Raw genomic sequence first — 12,675 nt, 5'->3', positions numbered from 1 at the left:
CTTGGGTGACATAATATTATCAGAACTGACACCTGAGCCATATAATATGATCAGACACCATGGCTATGTCTTGGCATTTAGGAGTTTTGAGAAGTGGTTAGTAGATTATGAAAAAGCCAGTCCATTCCATCATGTTTGCTAGCCAGTTCTTTCTCTGTCCACTTCAGCGTCAACTCCTTTCCAAGGTGCTGTGAAGGATGGTCATAGACAAATTGTCAGACCAGATCCCATGGCTGAACCAGACAAACTTGTGCCACTTTACAGTCCAGAGAAGAGGTTCCTGGTGCCCTATAAGGGTGGCAACTGTGCTCCTTATAAACTCATTGGTTTACACTCCCTGTACAAGATATGAAGCACCCTCCTCAGGCTCTTCGTCTTGAAAGCCTGCATTCTTCTCTGTATCACCAGGAGTAGGTCACTTTCACATATGTACAGCAGGATGGGAGCGGGAGGGACCTGACTTGTTAGTAAACCTCATGGTATTACTTTGCTAAAACCTCTCCAGTTAGGCCATTGCTGCTGTTGCAATCCTGATGTCTGCTGTGCAGCTGAAATTGTTGGGAAAGGTTGCTCTAAAGTACTTAAAGCTGTTCATCTCAACCTGTGCTCCATTCACAGGGATCTGTGTTTTGTGGTTTCTGCTGGAGTTAACCAGGACTGTGCTCTTATCAGTGCTGGTCTTCATTCTTTATGCATTTTTTGTTGGTTGGTAAGGTCTTGCAGCTTGCTGTTGGTGCCTTCCATGAATTCTATGTTACCTGCAACGCATGGATTACATACATATTGGCCTCCCACTGACAGAAAAGGATCTGTGATAGTCCTGAACGGTTTCTTGTATAAGGTTCTTGAGAAAGATGTTGAACAATACAGATGATAGGGACACCTTTTATGAAGGTACGCTGTTGTGGGAAAATCCCCATTTTGGTTATCCATCTATAATATTAATCCCTTAATAATAGTCATCAGATAATGATGATGTTTCTGATATGTGTGTATGTTTGTGCAGGTTGGTTCACAGTTAACATACCACTTGGACAACTCTACAGACCAGAAGATATCTACCTTGTTCTTCATCATGCCATCAGGACCAGTCTTCCTGCGAAGATCCTTGGTGGGAGTGCCTGGTGACATTTTTCAGGTTAGTGTCTATATAGCAAGCAGTTGCCATGAGCAACATCATTCTTTGTTATGGTTGTCTAAGGTTTTGCCCTTTCCTTCTTCACTTCTCAGCTGTCACCCCACTACCTGTGATGTTGCCTTTTCGAATTACATTATGTTTGGTTATTAAGTTAGGGTTAGGGTTCTCTGTGCCTTGTTCATTTCACAGCTGTCAGCCTCATCATCTGTGACATTGCCATCTCCAACAATTACATTATATTTGGGGAAGCAGATAGCCTAATGGTTAATGTCCAATTCATGCATGGGCTGAGTATTTACAAGTCATTGTCTGCACTGAAAATGATGACAGCTACAAGATGGAAACAACTGGCTGCCAAGAAGAGTGCCAAGTCTTTTATACCAGCTGCAATAGCACTCTTGAACAAAGCAAACAAATATATCTAGGATGCGTGTGTATGCAAGCATATGTGTGTGTGCTTAAGTGCCTATGATTATCATTGCTGGGGGAAGTAAAGTGTGAGTGTAATTAACTGCATGGGTGTGGAAGATGTGACCGTAGTTTGAATAGCTTATAAGGGTTACCAACAAAAAGAAAATTTCTATCTCTGTTGAATCCAATTGTTAGACCTTTACAAAAGATCATATGTGTAATGTCAGCTTACACCATAGCTGTCATTTTCATTTTATCAACAGCACCTGCTTTTCAGCTATGTGTACCGTGTCTGGCTGAATCAGATGATGAAAATCTAAAACTTTTGCCTTTCTTCTTTTCTTGACAACACCGGAAACCAAGTGAGGCATGGAATGGGGACAATCTAATGTCGCTCAACAACTCAACAATGATGTATTGAATTCTGCTGATTTTGCATTTAGTTGAGTAGTCAATGCCTTTGTGGCAAAAACGCTAGTAACTGTCATTTCTACTGTCCGTGTAGACCATAACTGTCCTTCCTGTCTGCACTGACTGATGTCTGTTGCAGATGACAGTAAGGGCAGTTGACGATGGAGGACTGCAGAGCCAGCCTGGTACACTAACTGTTATTGTTCAACGAAATAATTTCACCCCAGAAATCCTCAACCTTCCAAACAACATAACTATTCATCAGAATTTGAGTAATACCCAAGAAATTACTCGGTGCACTGCACGTGATAATGACACAGTGGTAAGTGTTTAAGTTACTATAATACATTTTCACTTTTCATTTCTTTGTTTTGGATACTTTTTTGTTTAGAATGTAGCAGAAGCTTGTTTAGAGCAGCGTGTACTGCAGACAGTGCTTGTTTCCTCCACCCTGCACTCCCTTCCACCTTGTCACTTGGTCACGCAAGCGGCGCAGCGCCAGACGGATGACAACAGCGGGTGACATACACCCAAACTGTCCAGTATAAATAAACAAAAGTCAGTGCCTGTCAAAAGCCTGTTTGCCTTAAGGTGGCTGGTCCTGCTTGGAAAAGCAGTAAAACTTGGGTTCTGAGCAAGTGGAGTACCATTCTACCACAAGGTGCTATATGGTTCGCTGGACAGTGGCTAGTGTCACTCATCCTCCACCCTCTAAGTACAGCTTTAGTTCTGTCCACCCTGGGTATGAGAGAAGTACCATTTTGCCGCAAGGTGCTTTAGTCCCGCTGGACACGGCTCACATCACTCAACTCCCTCTTTTCCGCCCCAGGGAGCTAGGTGATCGGTTTTAGTAGACTAGGTAGGTTAGAATAGTTAAGTAGTTGTATGTGTAAATTGTGTAAATAAATCTGTCTTTGAACTTATTTACTGGTGTGAGCATGTCATTCGGAGCAGATGCTAGTGTGTTGTACGTGTGTCCTCGTCATGTGAAAAAATGAAGTATATCACTAGCGTGAGAGAGATTTGTGTTGTCCGTGTAGTTGCGACACAGCAGCAGAGAACACCAAAGAAGATCCGTGGGGCTGACGCACCGAAAAAAGAAACTTTAGTCTGGGAAAGAAAAGCAGGTCTTTTGTGGCTGAGGTCGGCTGAGTGCGGGTGTGTAGTGGACGAAGAAAATAAAAAAAAGAAGACAACGCGAGGTAAAGAGTAGACAACGCACCCGACAAATGAGAGCTAGAATTTTAGTGGAAAATTGATTTAGTGGAAAATTCTATTTGTGAACTTTCGTCCTCTTCCCTGAAACACCAAAGAGGACCGGACTGACTTGGCGCTAGGAGCCGCGGTGTTGGCCTTTAGCGAGGGTCAGTCCGACTACAATAACTATACTGTACAAAAGCGTTTTTTTTTTCTGACCTCTCTTCTCTTGGAGATTTACCTGTATAGCATACTGGATAGCAAGAAGATTGAGTTCCTTCAAACTGCAGTGCTCAATAAGTGTTTTGTGTGTGAGCATGTGTTTGATTCTATAATGAAAGCCTGATTTTCTGTTCTTTCATATTGTTCCAGTTTTAATTGCACTTTATTACGCATTAAATTTAGTTGAATTAATTCCAGGTCTTTGCATCTTTCCAAGATCGCAGTTTGAAATTATTTTTTAATCACTTTTGGTCCAGTTTGAGCCCATATAGTGTTGAGAAAACAGTTAAAGAGACAATTTCTGTAAAACATGAGCACATTTTCTGTTCAGACAGCAAGATCAGCATTTATGTCACATGTGATGACTGCAGTTGGGAAAAAATATTTCACTTCAGCACATTTTGAATATTTCATTGCATTTTGCAAAGGCTATTTGACTACAATAGGGAACGTGTCATGCGATTAGTGTGTAATTTAGTGTTTATTGTTGTTAGAGCTATATGACCTGTTTATAGTGCTTGTTAAGCTAGATGACCCATTTATTGTGCTTGTTAATGGTTCACCAAATTTTTCTCTCAGGTTAACTTCAAAACTGTGAACTTTGGCATTGTTGGTGAAGGTCTAGCTACTGCAGCCTTGAAAATTGAAACTTCAACCTGTTCTCTTACCTTGAGAAACACTTTGGGAGCTGATACCCCAGCATTTTTCATTGTAAGTTGCTGCTTGTTTATCTCTCTCAGACTCTCACAACAATGGTTAAATGGTGTCTGTATACCAAGTCTTTGAAAATGTTTTGCAATATTTTTTATGTGCCGAATTTTTTAAAATGTTTTGTTCTATTGTATCAGTGTGCCTAGTGATAGTATATCTCTCTCGCATCAATGGTTTAATGCTACCTTGTGCCTAGTCTTTGAAAATGTTCTGCCATATTGAATGATATTTTATGTCTTTATGCACCATCATGATATCATACGTATGTATGGCATCAGTCAAACTTATTTTATGGCTTCAAGTAAACTATTTCAGTCCTTTATCACTTTAAGTAGTCACTGTGAGTTTGACGGCATCTTAACATGTGAACTTGACAACTGCTTGATCTGTGCAATATCTTGACATTTGAACTTGACACAGAGTAGCAGGAGAGGGTGGCAGGGTATGGGTTATTAATTGTAGGGGAGGGAAAACTTGCTATACATTGATAAATTAAAGTGGGTAACACAGTAGTTCTTTCCTAAGGCAAAATGCAGTCATTTAATCTTATTTAGATAACAATGGCTTTTGATGTCTGTCATGACTGAGGCAATATAGGCGAGCAGAAAGAGAAAGATTGTGTGTGTGTGGTTTTTCTGTTACACATTTCTAACAAAAAAAGAGCTTTATCTATCATATCATATGTGTGTAATAAAATTTGTACAGCTTTCTGTTTTAAATCTAGACTGACAATAAATGTTACAGGTAAAGATTTTAGCCTATGACTTGGCTGGGGATGCAACAAGGTCCAGTACTGGCACTTTGACTATCTTCGTTAACAGTAACCTCAACAGACCTGAATTCGACCTAATGAACTATGATAAGGTCATTCTGGAGACGCAACCTGTGGGTGTGCCTTTTGATACAGTTAAGGCACATGATGCTGATACAGTGGTGAGCTTCATTTAACAATGTTTTAATCTTATTTGTAGTTCAGCTAATATAGTTTCCTAGATAATTGTCATTTATGGCAACGCTTAATACATAGGTGCTGAGGGTCTTTTGCTTATGTCTATGGCAACATCCACAGCATTTAGCTGTTTTCTTCGTGCCGTGCACAAACCAAAGAAAGTGGTCAAGTTTATGTGCACAGACATCCATACATCTGTGGTACATGTGCAACTTAGCCTCAGGCTGTGAGCTGTAAGCGTCTTTTATGAACTCCACCATTTCAGCTTCATTGACATGGATGAAGAGTAATTTGAATCAAAGAGAAGTTCTCTTTCACAGCTGCCTGCTCTTGCTGAAGTAATAATTTTAGATAGTGAAGCAACAAAGCAAAACGATGAAAGTAATGCATGGATGCCAAGGTCTGGCACAATCTGCCTGTGTCTGGCTCTTCCACATTTGACTGAAGGCTGGTGGAGAGAATGTTTGTCAGCGGCTATTACCATCAACACCTTTCTTCCAAGGGGAGGGGAACTGGATCAGAGGGGTGGAGTAGTTTGAAAGAATAAAATTTGTTTTCACTCTTTCGCACAGTAACTAATGCATTAAAACAACAATAATTAGCCAAGTTTTTTGTGTTGGCACAAATATTTTATATACTTAAATAATATACAGACAGACTCTTCTTTGTGCGAGGAAAATTATGTTTCCCGCTTCATTTGTATGCGTATGATAATAAAATTGTAATGAACTATCTGATTTATTTATTATAATAATACATATTTAGTCGATGATGTGGCAAGCACATCATGGGGAAATTTAAAGGCAGTAAACAAAATATCACTGTGTGCATTCCTGTTTCTGAAAGGATTTCTTGCTGTAATAAAAATATTTATTGTGCGACAGTTTGTTGAAATTTATAACATATCTTGCAACAGTTCTTATTTTCTACTGATAATGTAGGTTTTCTCTGCCAACTGTTCTTATGCAATCAATGCCTGATGCAACATGCATCTTTTAGGCTGCTTTCCTCCAAGCCTGGCAAAGCAGTTTGAGCTTACACACTGGTTTTTTTTGTCACTATGATGCTTTTGTTTTCATTGACTAAATAATTGATCAAATATCATCATTACACTCATTTAATATTATTAATGGACCATAATTGTTTGTTTGACAGGCTCCCTTTGGTGACATTTCCTATACAGCAGTGGGAGACAATGACACCCTCACTTACTTTGGCATTACAAGCAATGGTGGACTGGTTGCTCTGCGCTCACAGTGGGAGTACCCAGATCGCCAAAAGACCATCTTTTCGGTGGGTTTATCCTGCAGTTTTTATAATGACTCAAAGATATGTTCTTGTGACTTATTTTCAAACCCTCTGTGGTATTTGAGAATCTCTGTGTTTTTGCAAGAACATTTGTGAAAATGTAGAGTAACTTGATGCTTGCATTTTTTTAGAATTACTTTGAGAGTGAAAGATATTTAGGATGGTCCTTTCATTTTGTTCTTATTTTATTTTAAACTTTGTTTTTAGTCATGCTGGTTATTACATGAATTTTTTTAATGCCACTGATGAATAGCAGAAGTTATTTGTGATGTCTCATATCATATAGTCTTTATGAAACCATATATTTATGATGAACTAACCTTTTTCTGTCACTAACAGAATAGAATCATAACAATACACATTTATGATAAAGCTAAGTATTCTGTCCACAACAGTATGGAATGATAATAATTGAAACATAATAATGGGCATGTCTGCTGGAACTTTTTCAGTCACTGACATAATCAAGTCATAGCGATGGACATTTATGATAACCTTGCTCTGTCTGACAGTATCGAATAATAATGAGGGATGGCGGTGGCCTACAGAGCACAAGCACTGCCTCGGTGTCAGTAACTGTCATTCGCAACACAGGTCCCATCTTTACCAACACTGCTACCTATGCGACAACAGTTCAGGAAACTACACCTAATGGCACAACTGTCTTCCGCCCAAGCGTCCGTGAAACTGACACTGTCGTGAGTGCTGTTGTACTTATAAAAGAGAAAGAAAACTTCACAAATTGTCCAACATGCTTTTTTGTCCCTGTAACTAGAACAAGTAACAATAGTCACCGTTTTGCTTCCTTAGTTGAGGCGTGTAAAAACATCAGCCATAGTTGTCTTGCCATGTAATAATGATATTATTACACAGTTTAGATGAAAAATTATTTTTTTTGTTGGTAGCTTATTTGTACCCAAAAAAGAGAAAGCAGTAAAAAGAAGACCTGTCTGTATGTTGCATTTGCCGTTGGTTATTGTCTTACATAAAAAAAAAATTAGTTATGTAGTTAAATTGTTTTTGAAACAAATTGTTTTTGAAACATAAGTAGCTGTATTATCTACATAAGATTTTATAAAAATTTTAGCACCTAGTGTTCTTCATCATTCATAGCACAACTGTTAATCTGATGTCTCTGTTCACAGGCACCTTTCAACACTCTGCAATGCCAGCTGATAGGAGACGGAGCTACTTCTGCATTTTTTTCTGTTGTGTCAAGCTCATCCAGTCCATGTGACATCGTTCTACATTCAAGCTTAGCTTTGGCCCAAGACACAGGCACCAGATACATTGTACATCACATGCTGTTTTTAGTGTACATTCATCAGTATCATTCACTGTTGGCAATTTTGACTTACTTTCACAATGATCTTTATGTCAGGGCATGATAACGTATTAATGTCCAGAATGTTTGTAAATCTGTATGGATGATGCTACAGATGCTGGGGGTCAAAATCTCTTTCTTTTTTCTGTCAAATTACACATTCTATGTCTGTATTTATGCCTTTTGTCTGTCTCATTACACATTCTATGTCTGCTTTTCTGTCTTTTCTCTGTCTCAGTACACATTCTGTCTGCATTTCTGTCTTTTTCATCTGTCTTTTACACATTCCACAAATCTCTGTCTCACATTCTGTGTGTTGAGGAAGGATAAGGTGAAATGGAAAGTTAGTGAAAAGTAGCAGGAGAGAACATGAAAGACATCAGTAACACATTATAGAAATCAATAACAACATACAACCGGAGAGAACATGATAGACACCAGGAACAATATGAAATGTGCATCCATTATCAGGAGTGTATGCCCTGATTCTTGGCAGTACATTCATGTAGATACCATTACTTATCCATGATAGCTTTCATAAGTGCCATATATATATATATGATGCTAGGTTGGTTGGTGTGATTGGAATGTAAAGACTTACTGATTTGTGCAGGCACGTGTCTTTGTCCGTGATGGAGGCACTCCTCCTCTGTCAGACACAGCAACTGTTGTGATCACTGTTCCACGCAACAACTTTGACCCAGATTTCATCAGTCGTGACCAAACAGTTCGAATTCCATACAACCAGGTGGCTGGTACAGTTGTTGCTAATGTCACTGCCACAGATAATGATGGCACGGTGAGTGAAATCCTGGTAAAACAGCAAGAAAATAACTGATGACACTAAGGCATCAAGCAACTGTTATAAAAATAATTCAATACGAAATACACCTAAGAGCAGACCTGGGCAAACGCCGGCCCGCGGGCCGGATCCGGCCCGCCTCCTGTCTCTGACCGGCCCGCCCGCTGGCCCGCCCACCAGTAAATATACTATATATACAGTATTGGGTAAAACTGAGTTAACTATATTAGTCCGGCCCTCTAGAACCATCCCATTTTCTCATCCGGCCCTCTAGAACCATCCCAGTTTCTCATCCGGCCCCTTGGGAAAATTAATTGCCCACCCCTGCCTAAGAGGATAGTACACATCAAAATCAACAGAAAAACATTATTAATAATTGTCATTTTCTTTACAAAAGTTTATAAAAATGACTCTAAATTCAAACTGTAAAATTTATTCAATTTCCTGTCAGTTGCACCAAATGCCAAAAGTTGCAATTATGGGATGATGGGTAAAGTTTTGGAGGGTCTGATATGGATGTGGCTATAACATGAAAAATGTTTAATTTTTGTCAGAATGAATGACTTAGAGCTGCAGCACAGCAGTGGATGAAAATCTGTATGATAACTATAAAGCTTAAAACTCATTTTTTCAAAGCCCACTTTTACAGTAGTGACTATATTGAAAAAGAAATGAAAAATCACTTCTAATACAAACAGGTTTGGAGGTTTTCGTTAAATATGTCCCTACGCACAGTAAGGTACACAGCAAATTTCTGTGATAGCATTTGTGTGGAAATTCCAAAGGGACATGGAACTTATTTTTCAGTAAATGCTGGACTTGTTTTACAAAGCAACCTAAAGTATATGATAACAATTACAAATGTTGCAGGGACCAGAAGCAACCTTAACATATGCTATGATTAGTGGCAACACAAACAATAACCGAGAATACTTCAAGGTCTATCCTGACAATGGCCAGGTGATTTTAGTTGACAACACAAACCTGGCAAGCATCGACCGCTTTGTGGTGAGTATTCAATAAATACATTATTCTGACTTGAGGTGTTCTGTGCTGTTATTTTATTGGAATATCTTGAATATTACAGTTGTGATGTCTTTTTTCCAAGCAGGAGAAAAATACTAATCATTCCATAATAAATACATTAATTGACTATTCACAATCATTCTCTTTCTCCACGTGCAAAGAAAACCAAAAAGTTCATGAATATCATCAAAATCAACTGTACAGGTTTAGTTTACTGTACTTTTATAGTAGGATGGAAGACAGCATGCACCCAAGGAGGGTGGAGGGCAGTCGCTGGCCGGGTGACGGTGTCAATTACCAGGCGACTGGGGTCTCTGGCCGGGTGACAGCCCCAGCGCAGCACGCTCCCAAGGAGGGTGGAGGGGTGGCAGGGTCACTCAGGGTCACTGACCGGGCGACGGGGTCGCTCGTGAGGAGGGGAGAGCGGAGTGAGCGGTCGGGCAGTGTGGTCGGGAGACTTATCCGTGGTGGAAGCATATTTCACTGCTAGCTTACTTAGGTATTGGTAGGCCAACCTTGTTACACTTTCTCTTCAGGAGTGTCTGCTATGATGTTTATCATGACAATGATGTTTATCATTGTATCACTGCCTGATCCATATCAACACATACTCAGCCCATCTTTGTACACATACTATACACCTATATCGGTAAACTGAAACATGTCACACACACACACAAGCATGGAAAAATTCCCAGCAATGTTACCACCATGTTATCACAAAAGTGTAATCTTTCAGCTGGAGTATCTTGTGGGGAAGAGAGTAATTGCTCAAGACAAGATGTTGCCCTATTGGATAAGCACTTGACATTTCTGCTGATGCCACAGAGGTCATTAATTTATCTGAGAATCATTGTTTGAGCATGCATTGCTAAAGTCAGCGTGAGTGTTTGACTTCCTACTAGTCAGGCGCTGTATATGTTGCTAAAGTCAGCGTGAACGTTTCACTTTCTACTTAAGAGCAGCAATATCTAATCAAGTTTGGTCAAGTTAAGTGTGAAGGTTACAGGAGACAAGTGATTTTAGGCTGAACATTAGGCATACTAATCTGCATGCTAAGTCCAGACTTGTCAGCCAGTACATTGTCAATACAATTTCTAAAGCAATATGACTTTGGGACACAGTGTAGTAGTAATACATTAGTTACTGTTAGCTGTAAAACACACTATAGAAATTGTGACAATGTAGATATCATGCTATCAGTTGTAATAATAGTAATAATGGGAACTTATAACACACAGCATCACGACCAAGATAGATCACACTCTATGCTCAGAACACACTACAGGAATGGTGACAATAATGATGTAGATACCATGCTTTCAGCTGTAAAACACAGGAGGGGAGGGGATTGGTGTTTTACGCCGTGTCAGCAGCCGAGGCTATATTACGGCAAGGCAGCCAGCCCTGTAAACAGATGCCAGGTGCAGAGAAAGAACAGCTTGCCCGAGACGAGAAATGAACTCTGGGCAGCCAACCTTCACTGTGTTGGTGACAGGCGCTAACCGCTTCTAGCTGTAAAACACAGAGATAGTATTTGGAAGGTAGTGACATTATAGTGTAGGCCCCTCCTATCAGTTGCAGAAAAAGACATTACATGTACAGGAAGATAAGAGGCAGAAATAAAGCAATAAATGCTTGACAACAGTCTTGTAAATATGATATGCAGCACTGAGATGATGCTTGTATAAATTATAACCTATGGACTACGTTTTCAGCAATAAACAGTTTAAAGCATGTTTCAAACTCTCCTCAGATGTACATCCGAGTTAGTGATGATGGACAGCCACAGCGTTCAAGTACAGGAACTGTCACTGTCATTGTTGATAAGGATCCTGACCAACTGCGCTGTAACCAGGAGCCTTTTAGCTTCTCAGTGCCAGAGACCAGCAGTGTCAACTTCAATCTTGGAACAGTCATTGCAGGGCCTGGCACGGTAAGCAGTAAGATCTAAGTCAAAAATAGAGTTAGTTTCTGCTTTTTCTATGTAATCTCCAATTGCAAGGCTACAGCAGACATTTTCTAAAAACTGCAAAAGTATTCTTAGGACAACAGTATCTGCCTATGACAGGAAAGGAGGTTTCTTCAACTCAGACACTGGTTTGTTTGTTTTTTTGTAGTGGATGTTCATTAAAACTGAATTTAGTTATCTTGCAGTTTTGTGTGGATTTCTGCACAAACATAGCCTTCATAATAGTACTTAAGCTTCCTTGGCTTCTGGACAAGTAGAGTCATTCAAATGATTCATGTTTTAAAAAAAAACATGAAACAGCCCAACAAATTCATCCTGGGCTGTTGTAGAGCATTGTTAGAAGCTTTTATTATTTTGAGTTGTCTGTTTAAATGTTTTAACTTGGTGTTTAACTTGTAATGTTTATATTATCATATTTTAATGGGTCAGTGTTCAGACCCATTTTATTATTATTATAAAAGTTATTAAACTCTGCAGTTTCTAGTTTAACTATAGATAGAAAGGATGGTTGTAAAAAGATGGCCCCATTACATGGTTTTGCCTAACATCAGATACAGTTTGAATACATAACAGTGTGTAGGGCATGTGGGTGAGAGGAGGTTGAAGTAAGACCTAACTGCCAAGTGGTGAATTTTCAGTGAGTTTAGTGGGTAATGGATGATTTCTTCAGTAACATTGCAATCAATATTTTATTTGCTTGTTGACTCCTGTGTGAAACAGAATGTGGTGTACATGATGATACCATCGCCACCAGGCAGCAACTACTTTAATGTCAGCAGCACTGGTGGTGTTTACATCTCCAGCTCCCTTACCAGAGAGCCAGCAAGTCTGACAAGCTACACGGTACAGTAGCTTTTTTTTATTTGTTGGTGTAACCATTTTATTGAACTCTATAACTTAATAATATCATTTACAGTTAGTCCCCTACTTACAAACCTTCAAGTTATGAACTTTTGTACATACAAAGTAAGTATGTCCTAAGTTGTCCTAAAGCTCAAAAGTAGTTCCTAAGGATTGTCTTCAAGTTTCAAGTTAGTGTGTAAGGATTCTTTGCATGTCTGCTGAGTGGCAGCAGCAGGAGGGAGTGTGGGTGGGCATGTCCTAAAACATATTTCTCTCTCACTGTACCCACACAGTCTGCACTGTTTGAGACAGTGGAGGAGTACATAGACAAAACTTGACTGACTACAGCTGAAGTCTGAGG

At 39.5% G+C, this 12,675-nt stretch overlaps 1 protein-coding gene across 1 annotated transcript in view; it reads left to right on the top strand.

The window, feature by feature from the left end:
* Positions 1-12,675, top strand: part of LOC112576226 (protocadherin Fat 4-like) — a 143,983-nt gene that overhangs the window by 29,660 nt on the left and 101,648 nt on the right. The window contains exons 32-42 of the mRNA XM_025258526.1: positions 1,007-1,138; positions 2,100-2,282; positions 3,959-4,090; positions 4,835-5,023; positions 6,195-6,332; positions 6,860-7,045; positions 7,493-7,639; positions 8,285-8,470; positions 9,344-9,481; positions 11,256-11,435; positions 12,192-12,314. Of these exons, the coding sequence (XP_025114311.1) occupies positions 1,007-1,138; positions 2,100-2,282; positions 3,959-4,090; positions 4,835-5,023; positions 6,195-6,332; positions 6,860-7,045; positions 7,493-7,639; positions 8,285-8,470; positions 9,344-9,481; positions 11,256-11,435; positions 12,192-12,314 (1,734 nt within the window). The remainder of the gene's footprint in view (positions 1-1,006; positions 1,139-2,099; positions 2,283-3,958; positions 4,091-4,834; positions 5,024-6,194; positions 6,333-6,859; positions 7,046-7,492; positions 7,640-8,284; positions 8,471-9,343; positions 9,482-11,255; positions 11,436-12,191; positions 12,315-12,675) is intronic.

This window comes from Pomacea canaliculata, linkage group LG1 (assembly GCF_003073045.1).
Source record: "Pomacea canaliculata isolate SZHN2017 linkage group LG1, ASM307304v1, whole genome shotgun sequence".
NCBI classification, from domain to species: Eukaryota; Metazoa; Mollusca; class Gastropoda; order Architaenioglossa; family Ampullariidae; genus Pomacea; species Pomacea canaliculata.
Note: the sequence above shows the minus strand (reverse complement) of the source record. Positions and strands in the feature narration are given on the sequence as shown.